This window comes from Trichoplusia ni, chromosome 16 (genome assembly GCF_003590095.1).
Source record: "Trichoplusia ni isolate ovarian cell line Hi5 chromosome 16, tn1, whole genome shotgun sequence".
NCBI lineage: Eukaryota > Metazoa > Arthropoda > Insecta > Lepidoptera > Noctuidae > Trichoplusia > Trichoplusia ni.
The window spans coordinates 2,209,853-2,228,307 of NC_039493.1; the positions used below are offsets into that span (position 1 = coordinate 2,209,853).

Consider the following 18,455-nt stretch of genomic DNA (forward strand, 5'->3'; position numbering starts at 1 on the left):
GCGGTCACGATTTTACATTAAAAAGTTCCGACATTTCCCCGGGACTTTATCCATATAACTACTGGCATCATGGCTACCGTACGTTATTGATGTATCGCTGAGTTCAGAGAATATTAATTAATTATTGCCGCGTAAGATACGGCTGGGAACGTTACGTGTGATTTAATTAATATCATATTTAATTATGAACTTTAAATGTGGCACGTATGAGCGTATTTGCATGGATATTCTGAGGAAATCAATGTGAGAAATAGATTTGCCGAATATGAAGTTTTTTTCATACGAAATTATACAATGACCAAAATTGTTATGTTATTTATGCTATCGACCAATTAAAAGATGTGATGGTAATCAGCGGAAAAATAACATTCTTAGGCGTAAACTGGGCCCTAAAACGTCTGGAATGGACTAGATGCTGATCGTAAAGGATCCAATATTAGTTATGAAATCTTATAATCGATGTTATAATATATTTGTCTACACTGCATTAGATTAGATCAGATTAGAATATTCTTTATTGTACACCATGGAATTGCAGCAGTGGCTCTTTATATATACAATGTTAGGGTAGAATGTTTTTCAATCAATAGACACCATTGATTGAAAAACACACAACATTCCAAATAGACACAGACTAACTAATTAACAGAGGTCTATCGGAACACCAGGACTTGGATGCCTAACCCAAACCTGAGTTATCTGGTCACGACATCATTATTTACACACGTGAGTCATTAGACACAATACCAAGAACTGTACTTCTCCATAATTGCCATTAGTACACTATTGAATTGTTACTAACACGCACGTTTAACTAAGCTGGTATTAATTGGATACGATTTAGTAAAACAGTGAGGTAAACAATGGTATTTTTAATGTCTGTTATCTGATTTTAACGGTTCGTAAGTAACAAAGAAGAATGCTAACGTTTAATTTGTTTTTCTTCTCGTAATTTAGTCATATGAGTTTTCACTTAGATATGAAATAGCAAGATATGAATCGAAACATTTTGACCATAGTTCGGTCAAGCAGGCAAAGTGTGCACTTAGGCTAACGAGATGTATGAGAAAAATATCACTTGAAACGAAGAAGAACATTCAATTTACTTTTCAGTAAAAAGTCAAGCCTTCACATAAATAATAATAATGAAAATCGCTTAGAAATAGTCTAGATTTATTTATTTATTTATTAGAAAGAAACATACTGCTTAAATAAAAACAAGAGATGTAGCAGACAATAAATTGTTCATTAGCCGAAACAGTTACCGACAGTAATTTCAAATACATACTTCTAATCTTAAACAACATTAACCGAATAACATAAAGCCCGCAACTTGATCACAAACACATGTATCGGCACGAAGCCTTCTAAACACAAGCCTTTCTCCGCCAGGAAAGCGCAACTCGACTTTCAACACACGCTAAGAACTAAAGTCGTTATGAAACTGAAACTATACTAACTTTATTTATTATACCTATCTACTTATATTACCCAGAATACTTATTACATTGAGACACTTTTGCTGGAACATTCTAGAAGGCTGAGACGTTTTCTGGTTAGTGTAAGTGTTTAAATGTTCTAAATTCCGAAATCGTGTGAAATATTGATATTATGTCAAAAAAATATAGCTTCTGGAATCGGTTTACTCAAGCATATTTATCGGGACTACGCCACTCAGGGTCCGGAGGCTTGCGAGTCGAACTCGCTACCGCGTCAGCTTACGGTTAAGAACTCCGGTTGGATCCTGAAACTAGTCAGGAAAATCCGATTAATACGTGGTTTTAAGTACTAATCATGCACACGGAAGTTATAACGATATGGGTATTATTCGGTAGTCAATTGTCGTTGCATTAGGTTGCCTCAATTGAACAGCTTTTAATAAACTGGGCTGAGTGTATGGTTCTAAATACTAGTGTAAACATAGCATTGTAGTACACAACAAACTATTACATAAAGTGTCTTACAAACTCGCGATATGACTCCAAGTCTCGGCCGTTTATAATTGCTTTTAGCCAGATAAAGTTTGCGGCGAGTCAATCATTTCTAGATTATCTAGACGTTAGCGAGATTTAGGTCTTAGCGTCTGTTGGTGATGGAAACTGGCTCAAACTTGTACAGTTAAGAAAACTTTGTAATTGAAATAAAACCTTTTTGCTATCTCACCGCTATTAATCATCGTTTGAGGTTTGAACTCGAAATAATACTTTTCTTGTCCTGCTCTGTGAATTTAAAGTTTAGTTTCATCAGACCTAGCTTCTTATATTGTATTCCAGTTTATTGGAAGAAGTTATAGCTAATAGTCAAAATTTCAAGAACAGCTACTTATTTCATAAGACGCCCAGGTCTAAAAAATACGTGAATTATAATTAAACTGGTGTCTACAAAAATATCCTGGGACTATTACAGACGCACGCACTACACATAAGATTCCGCGTAAAAAAGTTGGTTATCTATAACTCGTTTAATTATTTCCGCATGTGCTTCGACTTTTACAATTTAATAAAAAAAGTATTGCAGAAAAATCTGTAATAATAATGTGTAGATGTCAGTCTTAAAATAATTCGATTGATTATAATTTATAAGAGATCTTGCTGAAAAGAAGTTACATGACAAAAAAAACTTCCTCAATTGGCATTTTAAGCTGTTAATCACAACATACCGCGAAAATAAAAAGTCAGTTCACTTCTTGAAATATTACAGATTACAGACAGATTTCAAAAACAAAATGATGGTTACAAAAACAAGTTACTGCACTTAGTAGTTTAGGTAATATTTAAAAACTCCTGAAAAGTCTGAGTCGTATAATAGGGCAACCCTATTCATGAATACTCAAGATCTCATGTTATATAAACTGAGGAAATGCTCGTTTTGACCCAATTATTTAATATAAAACTATAGCCAGCAATCATATGAATGTTGTGTTCCTTATTGCGCATGAAATTCATATTCATTGCTGTATTACATGTTTATAGTAAAGTTTACCTACATCATAATTCGAAAATGCTAAGGAAAAAGAACAGAAATACAACCTTAACTATTCAGACGATTACGGAAGCGTTTACAGGCAAATATTTTTTGTTCAAATTTGAGTAAACTTTTAATTAAATTGTTTCGATGCTCTAAATTGATAAAGTCCATCCTGCAATAATCACTCCCTGCCATCACTCACACATGGCCACCCCACGGTACCTGAAGACGAGCATGCCTCACGAAGGTCGCGTAATGACTATCATTACCTATCAGCCAGCATAAGTAAACCTCCCACATTATACCGCATACCCCCACTCCGCCCACGACTCGTTCCCACGCAGAGAAGGCGGACAGACCAACTCACATTGGTAGTTTATAGCTGATGACGTAAAGACGTGTCGCTGGGCATTTTTCTCGTAAATATGTGTCCGTTATTATGGGGGACAGTGTTTGTTCATGACACGTATTGTTTAATTAGGGCTGTGTGATTTCAATTGTAGAATGGGGTTAAAAACTGGTTACGAGCATTATGCTTTAAAATTCTGCAAATTAGTTGTAACAAACTGTATATTTCTTGTCCTAAATTATTCAAACGTTCTGAAACTGGTAACGACCAAAAATTTCGTGAAAAATGATAAACAGTAGTAGATAAAAGCAGTAAAAATAGGTTAAAGAGATTTTGATTTAACATAAATTCGGAAGAGATTAATTATTTGTAGAAAGTCCAATTTTACACATCCATTTTAAATGCCCCAAAATTGCCAATACGACGGTGTGTTGACCATGTTAATTGGGTGTCTAGCCTATACCGATCAATAAAACGCACGTAACTCAAATATAGGGGAGAACGTGTGTTCAGGCTAAGGGGGTCCAGTAGTACACGAACACACGGAGAATTCTGGTTACAACACAAACACTTGAAATCTGAAGCCTCCTTGAGTAAAGTACCTCTTTAGTCTCACTATGTGGTCTCCAAGCATTCTAGAGAGTCTCGCTCCTACGCTAAGTTTGCTTAAAAAAAGGAGAGCGTTCTTGTATCGTGGTAATTGAATATTGTTTAAATGGCAGAGTAGGACGTCGGTTACCGTTCTGGGCCACTCTCCTATCAGAGCAAAAATGTGTCTTAAATACCACTAAATATTTCCTCATTAAGATTTCATTCCATTTCAGACTTTGTCCTATATTCTCACGTAGTCCCGTGCCATGTACCGTGTGAAATTTGCACTGCCAAAGAGTAATGACCCAAACTTATTTCGACGCTTCCTCCGGAGGTCCACTAGTGTCAAGTATAAAGCACCGGCACCGGCGTCAAAAATGTTTAATTTATATTCCATCTTTCGAATTACAACACGCTGTTGTGGCTTTTTAATGCTTTCACACAACCCTTTATAGGATTAAGAGCTTTCAGGGGTCCCGCGGCTCGCACCTCACGCCGTAATGTAATCGGATTGTGGCCTTGAAAACAAGTTATATTTACATTCTAGGACTTCCAAGCAAACCGAGTACTAGGGTTTCTTTGATACCTGTAGACATACGACCCTTACTTTTTTTACAAAATAGTCCAATACGCATACAAATATTATACAAGCTCAAACCCTCACAATAAATTGTATTGTACGCACTAGTTAATTACCAGTACCGCCAACCCTGCACCGCTGACGTGCATATCAGCCGGGCACATTTATATCACGTGATAAATTTATTGTTAGTGGACACGCAACTCTCAAGGAATATTTTGACTGACGCACGATGCAGACGGCTTGGCTGGGGCTGTTTACGTTTTATTGTTTTTGTGTTTGGGGTGAACTGTTGAGATTACGAACACGCGATATTACTAATCCGGTACAATGATTTTTTGGTAGAACTCCAACGTAGACGAGGTGACGTTTTTTTGTTCTTACCCGAAATCGAACACAAGTTTTGTCTTCTGCCAAACCATAGCCTTGTCCGTAACTAAGATTTGGAGAATACTGTTTGGTTATTTTATTAAAACGTTTATTTTTCTCGCCTTTTTTTGCTTTATATAAGCAAATAAAGTTCCTTTATATCGTTAACAACAGTGTTTTCGGATCACGTACTCTAACTAGCCTCTCTTGTCCTTTATACGGAAACTCGTGGACTGCATGCCGTTTAAATGTCAAATGTAATTTAAATACGTGTTGGACGGTAGACAAGTCGAATACTTGCTTCTTTTATTGTACGTTTGATTGCTATTCTGCCAGAAATACCGTGAAATAACCAAGGGGCTTCGACAAACTAGATTATAAAGTTAATAGAAACTTCAAATAAAATTATTTTCGACAAGTTACCTGACTTTCAGGTGTCAGTTCAATACAGTGCCGCTATTCGTCAGCTTTGGCTCTCGGAGAAACGACATTAGTCTCCAGGCCAAAGGCAAAAACATTTCAAAAGTTCTAAGAACGAAGTGGATTTTATGAGTAAAGGATAAATGCCGGTATAACCAAGTCCAACTATCGAAGGGCCGTGTAATACCAAGGGGTCACAATTTACATGCATTGAGCGTTCCGTATACCAGCCACTTCAATCATTACAATATACATAATACGTGTTCGATATATCAAGAAGATGAATAATATTCATTACTCGGAGAGCGTTCTAATTCTAACGACTTGTATACATCTCACGTTTTGAAATGAATTGTATTATGAAATGAAAAGGTCTCTTATAAATAGTTTAATTGGTTTCGCAAATCTCTCATTAATAACATATCATCTTAGAGGGTTCTCTTATTGTTTACATCTTAAAAAATATATTGATTCGTTTCCCATAGTTTCCCTTACTATCCAATAACGTCGCTGACCTTATATATTACCCAACCGCTTCGTCCAAGGATTTTCCATAAAGTGGTTCCAACTTATTTCATTAATTCAAAACTTGCATATCCAAGGTTCAATATCAGATAACATTGATACTCCTGATCTTAGTATTGCAGCATATATTGTAAACTTTTCATTAAAACCGCATCATCCGAAGGGTTCCTTTTGTTCCCTGTCTTACAAATATTGATTTAGTCCCATTTTTTCTCGGGTCTTTTGTCCCCACCTTATTATCGAGTCGTGTCTCCATCCTTTACATAATCCATCCGGCTCGTCTAAGGATTTCCCGTGACGGTCTTCCAGCTCCCCTTATTCCTGCAATTTAAACCGTTCCAATCTAATTTTATGAACTTGTTTGGTACGAGAGGAGCGCCGGGAGCTGCATGTCCAAAGGCTATTGTTAGAGACAATATACTACGGAGACTAGTATGCGTACGTTGCGCGTGTATGCAGCACGACTTTCTAGCAATCTGCATTTCTAGCTGAAGGTCTCTTGGAATTTGAAGGCATTTTGCCGCTATTATTAAGCCTATCGTATTTATTGTCGTAGATAACTGTGTATAGGTGTATTACAATTTAGAGCGTGGAGGTTTAAGAATTTATTTTTAAGAATAAAGCTGTAGAGAAATATTTCAAATTTTAAAATGGTTTTAGTGTATAAGTTTATCAGTTTCTTTTTATCGTACTGGCGGGAAAGTGTTTCGATAAAACTATTAATTGACGAGTGCTCGCATAATCATGGAATCCAAACGGGCTAATGATTTTGATGCAAATGCAATACTATGAGAGAGTCCAAAACAAATAGTAAAACATAATCGCTAAATTGAAAATAAATTCCACAAATTAAACATATCCTTTCTACATAACATGCTATTACTATCTTTACATAACAATGGGAGCGCATAACACCTGTCCTTGATGTAAACTGCCAGGTGTAACGGAAATGACCGTCCTCCGTACATAACTGGTGGCGGTCCACGATGCAGAGGTGTTCGTGTCGTGTGTTGCATACATCACGTCTACTCGCTTATGTAACGAAATTTCCTCCCGAGCAATTTGTCTTCATCAGGGTACTGTATATTACCTGTATTTTAAGAGACTACAGTTTGTGGAGACTATACAAAATGTGTATGTAAGTATGGAGGTTTATGAAGTTAGCTTAGTTTAATCTGGGAAGTATTTGCGTTGCTATAGATACATTAAAAAACCTCGGCCGCACTAAGGAGTTTAATTTTTTCGGGGGTTTTACAAACATTTAAATCACAAGAACAAAGACACCAGACTCAGGACAAGCATTCGTGGATCACAAAAACGTTAGCACTGCGCGGAGATCGAAGCCGCGACTCGTCGCCCAGTGAGTTTGGCATGATGACAGTTATCATACTTCCAATGTATTATAGTACAGACAAATAATTTGATAAAGAAAAATGGGTCAAAGTGGAAAAATATGGTGGTTTCGTAAATTCATCGTAAAGGTTTTAAATTACTAAACTAGATTGTTAGTATTAACGATATATGACTACAATGATCCTTACTTCCAAGCTCTTTATACGGGTCCCATGTTATTTTCAAGTGAGACAAGCGATAATATCGTGTAAATTAATGCCGTCAGTACTTGTACAAAAGGATGTCCTTATCTTAAAGAGATCTTAATTCAGACTTCTGACGGCTTAAGATAGTTCGGTCTTACTCAAGGCATAAAAGGAGGTTTAAAATAAGAAATGTTAAGACATCACTGCTAACACGGACATTTGCTTTTTTTTAAAGAAAAAGATATACTCGTATAATGCTTGTGACAATAGCATAAGTTTTAAAGTAAGAAGTCATAATACCAATACCAGCCAATAAAGGTCCCACTGCTTTGAAGAAAGTGCTTCACATATAGAGAAGGATTGAGTACTGATCTCCAGAAAGTTAGATGTTTTTAATTATTATTATAGTATAATACCCTAAATGTCAGACTGAAGAGCGGTCCTAATTACTTTACCCTTGTGTGTTCTCTGTAGTTAAACATAAAACTAAATGCAATTATCTTGTTTACGAATTTGATGATATATTTTTATGTTTATTTTGTGTCTTTCATTTTAAAACTGGATTTTAATAAGTACATTCGCGCGTTTTTTAACAGTTTAAGAGTTTAGGGCATTTAAAGACTGATGGTGTTAAACAGCTGATGCAAAATCATTAGAAACATTCAATGAAATATAACCATAAGTCTGTCTAATCTCAAGAATTGGCGCCAACGGTCCGTTTATTATCCAAATTGGTCCCATTTAGTATGCAATTAGCAAAATTTATACGTTTAGTCTCTGAAGCAGTATTAATATCTTAGATGGCTGTTACGATAAATTACCATAATTGAATATTTAATGACAGTCGTGCTTCACTTAGTAAAACTTATTTAAATTTAATGTTGTTTATCTTTATCTTACTCACGATACTAAGCGACATTTCGATTTACAAAAACATCTGGAATGTAAATACTCATTCTTTTCTAGCTTGGCGTCAAACCTACGTAATAATTGTAGTACTATAGTTTTAATCTCAATTTTTATACGACTAGTATTTTATTCTAGATCAAATTTTGTGGACAGCATATTCTTTCATTATTTTAGCGCAAACTAAGTAAAACATGCTCTCAGTAATGATGAAGTATTAACAGACCCTCATCTAGTATCTCTATCGGCACCCATGTTAGTATTCTTCAAATGTAGGTGGATTTATACAGTGTATGGAAATAACAATATCCGCAATATTGGGCTTACCGATCAAATTTTTTCTAAACACCTCCTTGTAATCGTCCACAGCGGAGCCGCCACCGCTAGTAAACGTGACAGTCCACGCGTCTACAATCTTGGCGCTGATCCTGTGGAACGTGGCGGGCGATGGCGGCCACCCCATCATAGACTTCACCGCGCAGTACCGCTCGGCAGCGCCAGTCAACGGCACGCTCGAGCCCTGGAGACCCATCAGTCCCAACCATATCAGCCCTAACTCGGTAAGGCAGAGAGTTACAACCTCCTTTCAGGCATCATGGATGGTTATGGTACCTGTTGTGGTATCAATGAAACTTTTTGCTCTTCACGATTTAATACTGTTCGGCGGCGCTAGTCAACGGTAAGCTAGAGGTCTATTAGCCCTACCATATCAGTCTGGTGAGGCAAGCCAGGCTGGGGCAAGCGGAAAGACTAGATCATTAATCATAATCATTCCTCATCTATGCAAAATGGCTAGAGAGATCCTGTAGTAAAAGCCTGGATACTCAGTTGGTAACTGGGTCCCGATAGTACGGAGAATAAAAGTTGGTCTCAAAATATAATATTTCTGTTTCCATATAAACCGTTGTTACATAAAACAAGCTTACGTATTATTATTATCAAATAATAAAATTAAAACACGTTTCCTTATACAATTGTTTTCGTTTAGAGAGTATAACAAGACCAAGTAACTTATCACGTAGTTACAAGCAAAACAAATTATAAACAACAAAAATAATAAATTGGTATAGTCAAGTACTGTTAACCTTTGGGAATTTATAAAATATACCGCGCTAAGAAAAACCAACGATTTGACAAAACTCTCCCGCAATTTTCTCCAAGCTCTTTGTGGTTTGCATAAGCTGATTAAAAATAATTAGGAAAATATTTTTATTCTTTTGGGAAATGGTAATTTTCTTTAATGAGTTTCCTTGGCATTTTCCAGCGGCAAGTAGACGTGTACCACCTAGACACGAACGCGTCGTACTGGTTCCGAGTGTGGGCTACCAACGCGCTGGGCCCAGGCCCACCGGTGGAGGTGCTGGCCACCACGCTCTACAGCGACCAGGAGGCTGGTGAGTACTTACAACGGTGACTGGCCTGTTGGTCTAGTGGTTAGTGACCCTGACTGCTATACCGGAGGCGGTGTGGTCGATCCCTACCCAGGACAAATGATTGTGTGATGAGCAAGATAATTTGTTCTATGTCTGATTGTAATTTATCTCTAATATGTATTTGAAAATCTATAAGTATGTTTGTTGTATACATTGTCTAGTACTCATAACGTTGCTTAGTTTGAGACTTAATGGTATTGTGTGAAAGTCGTCATCAGTCGAGGAATATTATTAACTGAGGAGTTGGTATTTTCATGAATATTGTTTGAAATGTCTTCAATGAAGGGATAAATACTCTTCTTGTTCCACTCGCCTTCTAGAAGCCCGAGTTAATTATTACCAGATAAAAAGCACACTAACAGATATACACTTGCTTGTCCTCGTTTCCTCACACTTCAAGTTTTAATGCTTGGTATTCAATCAATTATCAACTCGTAAATACTTTGATTAAGTTGATCTGCAATTATCAGGCGTTTCCTCTTATGATTAATCGTTCACATGGTTTGTAAATGGTTTTATTAGTTTGTTGACTTTAATATTAGATGTGTATTTTAATTCGTGCCATAAAATCAACATTTAAATACCTAAACCTCTATAATTTTAATTTTATTGAGCTATATCAAGTTTAGAACTGAGTTTGTTCAGGTACAATTAAAATATTTTTATTTTACTTATTAAAATGTATTGGACCTTTTTTGGCAACATAGCATATTATCTTAAAAATATTGTGCATAAAAATCAAAAACAAAAACTTCTAAGACTCCTTTAAATAACTCAGTCTAATTTACCCAAGTTTTTTCTAGATAGGAGGAAACCTATGCCCAGTAAAGGTATCTTTACAGTCAGGTGTAATTTAATTAAGTATAATTAATGAATGCGCTCGTTGTGTCCTCGCCCGCAGAGCTGTACAAGCACTTCTTCAGCGGCGCGGAGCAGTTCGACACGCGCACGTGGGTGGCGGCCGTGTGCGTGGTGATGGGCACGCTGCTGGTGCTGGCGGCCGGCACGTGCTGCGTGCTGTGCCGCGAGTGGCGCCGCCACGGTGAGCCCGCGCCCTAGCGCCGCCCGCTGCCGCGCCTCTACTTCGTCTGGCACTAGCGCGGCCGCACTACGGACTCACTACCTATAGCTACCGGCACCGATCTTGAGCGCTGACCTTCCTACGCTGAAGTCATTTTTCGGGGCATAAAGTGAATGAGGGGCGGACTAAAGAGCAGCATCATAGCCGGCTCTCGTGATTCGTTCTTTGATGCAGTTGCACCTCAAGACAGCTCAAACTTGGCGTTTTTGTTTTTGTCATGAGTGTACGATGCGAAAAACGATCCCCACTCTTCCGCCGAGCGCTCAAGATCCGTGCCGGTATCTATACCCATGTCGAACGCTCGATCGAATATTTGTAGTTCCAAGATCGAATATTGTAGTTCTACGATCGGGTATTGTAGTTTCAGCAACAGATTTTGTAGTTGCGCGATCGTAATTCGTAGTCATTCGTTCGAAAGGTTCATTTTCGATCGAGCCTTAGTATCGCGTTTGATTGAAAGACTCGACGAATGTTGAAGCTCAATTTAGTGAACATTCATTCCATTGATAAAATTAAATTGATATTTAGTTTAGATATAATCTGTGATCATACGAGCATTATATAATTTGATTATCGTTCGGTTGATATTAAGCCTCTGGCAATAAAAAGCGTTAGCATTTATGATGTTAGTAAAATATTCAATTTATAATGTACTGTGCAGTACAGAGAACAATAATAGTGTTAGATGTACTGATCATTCTATGAGGTAATTAGCAATAAAACGTAGGATATCTCGCGTGTTATTAATAACGGAATTGCGGTAATTCAATTATTTAATCTAATTAATTCTTTGAGAACCTCAATCGGCTTTTAAGCCTTAATAAAACTATAATTCCTATTGTTGCAATAATCAAGTTCTTATTAAAATAGGATAATAAAAGCGACCATTCTTTAGAATCTTTAAAGCACAATTTTCCAATTTTCAATGCACTGCTTGGATTTAAAAATAAACAACTTTATCTAACTAAAAAAGTATTAATCTAGTGCCAATTAAAATGTATAAAATAATCATGAAATCTTCCAAATAATATAAATAGAATAGATTTTATACAAAAATATATAAATAAAGGGTACAAAAATAAAATCTTCACGCATAGAAGTCTACGCTTCTCGATTGGTGCTAAGCATATGATATTGTTATGAATAATATTAATAGTTATACCAAAAAGCAATCAATTGAATCTCGCTTTAATAGTTACCTGTCGCTGCAATTTTGCTGGTGTGTGTCATAGTTAAATTAGGTAGATTATTTGGGAATTGATCAGTATATTGTTTTTATTTATTTCTCCAATTGTCAACGTGCATATTACTGCGTTCAAGTGGACCAACTTTCTGGGATCCACGAATACTTGTCTTGAGTCTGGGTGCATGTGTTTATGCATGTGACTTGAGTGTTTAAACTCAGCAAATTTCGTTTTAAGGGGTCTTTTAAAAAACGATTAAAACTGAATTTGATTTTTCGAGGGTAACCCTGCTGATTCTGTTGTAACGTGACAAAGTAACTCATTCAAATTATTTTTTACTCAGTTGAGTTCTATACAACTTTTAAACAAATTCGTACATATTTGTGTCGTATTTACCCAAACTTCTTTTTCTACGTTATCCTTTAAAATTACTTTCAGCAGAATATCTTGATTCTCAAGTCTCTAAGGCGGGCGCCTCTTTCCAGAAATATGAACTTTAAACATCCATAACGATTGTTCAGACATAAATAAAAACATTATACCGAGACAATTTCCTATAATATTAGAATACGGACCAAAACTAACTACAGAACGTCAATTATAACAATAGAATTGAGTGATTAGATGAATCCTATCTTGCATCTTTCTTTACATAATATGAAACTTGTATTTTCTGGAAATTTCTCTATACTTATGAAAAGACTTAAAACCTGGACGTTTAAACGGCCTTTCTAAACTCATTTAAAATGCCTTAAGCACATCCTAATAAAACCACTATCTGAATTCTGAAACAGTTCCAAACAAATTTTCAGCTTTGAATGGTATATAAAACATAATAAACAATAAAAAGTTTTCACTACAATAACTACGCTTAAATAAACCAGTTACGTAATACGATATATACAAAAACAATTGGAATTCCTATCAAATTATACTGCTACCATTAACTTAACACTAATAATACCTTCTAGACATAAACTAAACAATATCACAATACAATGCGATATATAAATATTTTGTCTAATTCCTCCTAAAAAAATAATATAATAAATACGCGTTTAAAAAAATAATAAGCTAAATTCAATAGGATATGCATTTGAAACTTTTTATAGTAAGGTAATAGAAATTAGGTTTCGGAGTAAAAAAGCTTTATATTTAAGTAGTTTACAATTATTCTTGCCAAGACATTCAAATTCATTCATGTGATATATATTCCAAATACATTATCATTCAACATTCAATCACAATGTCTATACTTATATTGAAACTATTTACAAAATATATAAAGTAGGATATGTTTAGTAATTTCTATCTTGCCTTGATTATACTAGGGTTAGATCTACAGTATTCTTGCAACTCTTGCACTCTTGTGATGACGTCAGGACCATAACTATTATCTATTGGACCACTATTTATATCTACCGCTTAAAAATATATACTACGTAGTCGCCTAGGTAAGCTTCGGAAACTATACAAGACAACACTGCAATAAATAATATAAAATATATAAAAAATCGCATTAAATGCACTCTTATATTAATATTAAGCACTTTATAAATAAAGAGACAGAATAACATGGAATTCGTTAAAATAATTGAATATTTAATGAGTAAAGGTTACCCTCATTCAAAATGACGGTTATGTATTGCCAGCATTAGAAAAGTAGGGAGTAGAAAGGCAATAATAACTTCAGTACCATAAAAGATGTTAATCGACGAATGAATAAAAATATTAATCGACATAATAAAAGTTCACTAATGTAAAAAAAAAGGAATTTATAGGAATCGGGTATTCTGCATCGACACTAGAAATCCTTCTTACTTTGTCTTACTATTACAGTATAACTAATTATACAAATGTGTCCGAAATGTGTTACGTCATAGCATAAGGTAAAGCAATAATAATATAGAGCTCTCATCTTGTTTTGCGAGTTACAGCTTACTAACAATAGTTCCTAGATTTTTGAAGATTTTAGACGACTTTGATTACAAGAGTTGCCTAGCATAGCGCTCAAGCATTTTACTATGTACATGATGAATTTCGTACTTTGTTACCAAAGACGTCCATTAGGAGAAGGTATGAAATCCATCATAAAACAGCAAAATGTGTCGAGTACTACTACAACTCTACCATTTTGCTGTCATAATGTAGACAATAGAAAATCGCTCTTAAGTCTATGCCGATAAATACTAAAATTGAGAGCGAATTTCCACTCTTCGATCTATCCGCATGACTTTTGCATAATCTTTTTAAAACAAAGACCGCCAGTATCTGCCAATTTTTTATTCATTCGAGATTTTTTTCTTCTTTCCCCTCTATCGCACTCGCTTGGAACGCACGCTTGGACTGCGGGGCCGCACACTAACAAACAAACACACACACACTCGGTGACGGTATGTATACTAACTGTTCCCGCGCAGACTACGCGGAGGATCAAGACGTGATGGAGCTAGTGCCTAACATAATCCTGAACCCCGGCTTCATGGAGATGGAGCCGCTGCGCGCGCGCGAGCCGCACGCCGCCTCCATCATCAAGTCGGCCGAGTGTCCCGGGCCCGGCAAGCCGCGGCGGGTCTGATTCTCGTCTATACTAAACCTTAGGATATTCTATCGCACCGATTCCGGCCTCTTGTCATGATCGAGGGCGACAAACGAAAGAAGCCTGGTTGTTGATAAGGAAATTAGAATTTGGACGATAACCAATCAGGAAACGACAACCATTGGATCGACTTTAGCGTTATAATGACGGATTAATACTACACGGTGAATGTCAACGTTATGACGCTACTAATTGTCATTTTCACAGCAAACGTCAGGAGCGACTTATCAGTTTCTAATTTGAACGCTTGCTTTTGAAAGGACCTCAGCTGGGACCGTCATAATGCTTGCATTTAGCAGTTCAGCGCTTAGAGATCATACTAATTAAAGTCTGATTTAAAGAAATGTATGGTTCGGTGGTGGAGGAGTTTGTGTGTTTTGAATTACCTCTAGATAATGGACAACGTAAAATTCACTCAGAGATTCTCTTAAAATGTTAATTTTGTGTCACAGTACTAAAGAGAAGTGACATAATTACTTACTTATGCCAACTAAATTGTCAATTAACGTAATCTTAATTTAAACTCCAAACTATTATTATCTATTGAAAATTCAAAACCAACTCCTAAACGCTAGGGTAAGATGGACATATCAAAAGCATGAATTAAGTTTCGTTTGCCAATCGGAGCGATAGGGTAGCCGGGTTGTAAGCGTAGCCTTCTCAAAAGTGGCGCAATATAATACTTGCTAAGTATATTTATATAATGTGCATGTCAATTATAAACGAAATCTGCTCATTAGAGTACCCAAGTGACAGCTGACAGGCGTCATTTTTGACTGCTGTCAAAAATAAATACGCTCTGTCGTAGATATATCTATAAATTAATGTTAATTCGACATTTGCTTTGGAATTCGATTATCATTTTTACTATTAAATGAATTGCCTGACTTTTGAGAAGTTCGCACGCTGATAAAGCAAATAATAAGCTTATACCTAATTACTGAGAGAGATCATTTCTAGTTTTATAAGCGTTTCGTGTTTAACCGTAGCGGTGGTTGCCATTGTTATAAATAAGAATTGTGTAGTGTTCGCTATAATTGTACACATTTGTTTCTAAGAACTGATGCTTGCATTTACTTTTTATACATTTACACGTATTCGCCGTAAGTCTGACACGGACGCTTTATTTTATAACTGTATTTTAGAAGTGGTAACTGCTGTAACGCTACAAATTATGGCAAAAGGAAAGTAAGAAAGGCTTTATTCCAATAATATGTATCACTAATACATCAAGCTGGCCATAATCATGTAGCTTGCAGACTCCCGTTTTGTGATAACTCGATAAGTCATTAGAAACATGAAATTTGTTACCATACACAAAATAATCTCCTTTCTGGCAACCCCAAAATCTAATTTAAACATTTTTAGGAAACATATTGCTTAACGTTTAATATTGTTAATGTTGCTAGCTATAGTGATAGAATATTTTTAATTATATATATTTTGCTATATTTTAGATGGTATTTTTATAACGAGGATCTCATGTAACTAAGACATTTTAATAAGGTCGGATTTTGTTCAAATTTTTGTGATTTTAAACGCTGTGATTATTAAGTTGTCCTTAAAATTCGGTTTTGGTAATTAAGGTAACGGTTAAGTGTATATATTATGATATATATCGTATGGAGACTGGTGCAATGGTATTGAGTAACATAGTTAGTAGGTAGTGGCGTAACGTAACCTAAGTTCGTGGTGAAGCGCCCAGTGTAGCGTAGCCTAAGGTACACTGCTTGTTGATGGTTATAATAAATGACAATATGGTAGCGGTTGTATATTATCCATGTTATGTCCTGTGACACTTGAAGGCAATGATGCGAAAAAAAGTTGGGTAATATAAATATTATTGGTGTTGCTTCAACTCTGTTTGACGTTTGTTATTTGACAGCTGTCATCTTTAACTTTTTAAATGTTTGACTAAGAACCCCAAGAATTTGCCTGAGTGTGATATTTTGTAGCTTTTGCTTGAACTTAAAACATGTTTTTTTGTTAATTTTAAATTAAAAAAACAATATTATACATTTATGATACAAATACATTTCACTGAAAAAGATATAAATTCACTCGACTTACGTCAAATGAAATTCAACCCTATAATATTTACATAACCGGACTAAGAAACACGTCGTGATGAAAACATGACAAAGGTGTATCGAACATTTTAATCGCGGCATTATATTGTAACATTGTTGTAAGTGTAGAGCTGTTTATTTTTGTATACGGCCTGTATACATATCAGGGGAGCCTTAGCTTGTACAGAGATATACATAGTATTATATATAAAGAGTTTTAAGCTTCCTTCCGATCTGTAGGCTTGTACGCTTAGATAGAATTTTAGGCTATCTAGTATCCTAGTAAAAATGTCCCTTGAAAGAGCAGAATGAGTCTGTTATGCTGAATTTAGATTATTTTTCTAAAATTGTTTTGAGGTGTCTTAAAACTTAATAAGAAACTCTACTTGGCAATTTTTTCAATGTTAAATTTCCGTTTTAAATGAGCACCTTCTGCCTTTGTTATCCCCACTATATAAACAAGAAGAGCTCTTTTAGGCTGAATTTGAATAGAGAACTAATATAAAGACCAAGAATGAATAGCCAGGGCTATGTTTTTCAGCTACTCGCTTCATCAATATAAGTCTGTGTAAGGCTAGATAAATGAGCCTATACAATTGGTTTAAACATACATCTCGCTATGCAATTTTTAAAAGCCTCTGTTTCTTAACTTTTTACCCTCTCTAAGCGTGCAAGCCAGTTTCCTCTCTTGTTCAGCTCATTGCCTTTCTGTGTTCTCACCTTCCCTACTGTTCTTGCACTCAGATATAAATAACTATATATTTACAATTTAAATAAATCTATATCGAAAGAAATTGCGCTTGGTGGGATTTAATATAACAACGTGTATCGTAGTTTTCATGAACAAATGTGGGTAGTTAAGCCTTAAGTTTGGATGTCGTGTTGTATCAAATCCCAGCAATCTTAAACTAACGGATATTCCTACCGCGTTGTGCTCGCTTCATCTAACGAATAGTGTTTAAGTGTTAGGAGCTTCGGACGCACGAAGTATCTTATTTATTAACCGACTTCAAAAAAAGGAGGAGGTTCTCAATTCGACTGTATTTTTTTATTTTTTTTTATTTTGCTGTTTTTTTTTGTCAACGTAAATAGTAACATAAATAACTATGTTGTCAACTGGGCGATGTAGGCCCAAATATATTATGGCACAAACTGACTTGTTGTAAGATGTAATGTAATATGAGGTATAACAAAAAGTTTTGTATAAATTTTTGATCTATTAATTAATTATCTACCGATCGATACCGGTTGCTTGTACTTCTCCGTAAGAGTTTTTTTTATGTCCTAAAGAGTTTTATTGAATATTTTTCCGGGTGCGTCCGTAGCTCCAGCTATCGACGTCCGTCTCGCGTATCGATGTGCTATCGTGTCAATTATGTGTGACTTGTCTGCATCTGTTTGTTCTGTGTTGTGTTCGTCATGTCTTGTGCTTGCACTTTTCACTCTATTAACTTTACTATTTACTGTGTTTTTGTGGTTGCAATACAATTTTTAGCCTTGGCAACACTATTTGATCTAAAGTCGAGCGAAAATGCGTCTTATGCTTTTGAATATAAGGTCGTGAGTTGCCATTTATATTTCAGCTTTAAGACCCTTGTAATACGACCACAAAACGCAGCTGTCGTGAGTGTGCACCGTTCGATTCCATGCTCTTCCTTTCAAAGTACATATTATAAATATCAAATGATTTATATTTTTGTATTAAAAACGGTATTGAATTATTTACAAAGTAACGTTTGTGTTGAGAGACGAAACGCAAATTATAAAGTGACAGTATTGTGACAAAATTGTGTAAATATGAGATTTCCTAAACCCGTCCTAACGTGCATAAGGCCAGGCACACA

General features: G+C 35.7%; 1 protein-coding gene across 1 annotated transcript in view; it reads left to right on the forward strand.

Moving 5' to 3' along the window:
- Positions 1–14,801, forward strand: part of LOC113501733 — a 47,295-nt gene extending 32,494 nt beyond the window's left edge. Inside the window, exons 4-7 of the mRNA XM_026882942.1 lie at positions 8,615–8,805; positions 9,510–9,639; positions 10,580–10,720; positions 14,364–14,801. Coding sequence (XP_026738743.1) covers positions 8,615–8,805; positions 9,510–9,639; positions 10,580–10,720; positions 14,364–14,521 — 620 coding nt within the window. The 3' untranslated portion in view covers positions 14,522–14,801. The remainder of the gene's footprint in view (positions 1–8,614; positions 8,806–9,509; positions 9,640–10,579; positions 10,721–14,363) is intronic.
- The last annotated feature ends 3,654 nt before the right edge of the window (positions 14,802–18,455 follow it).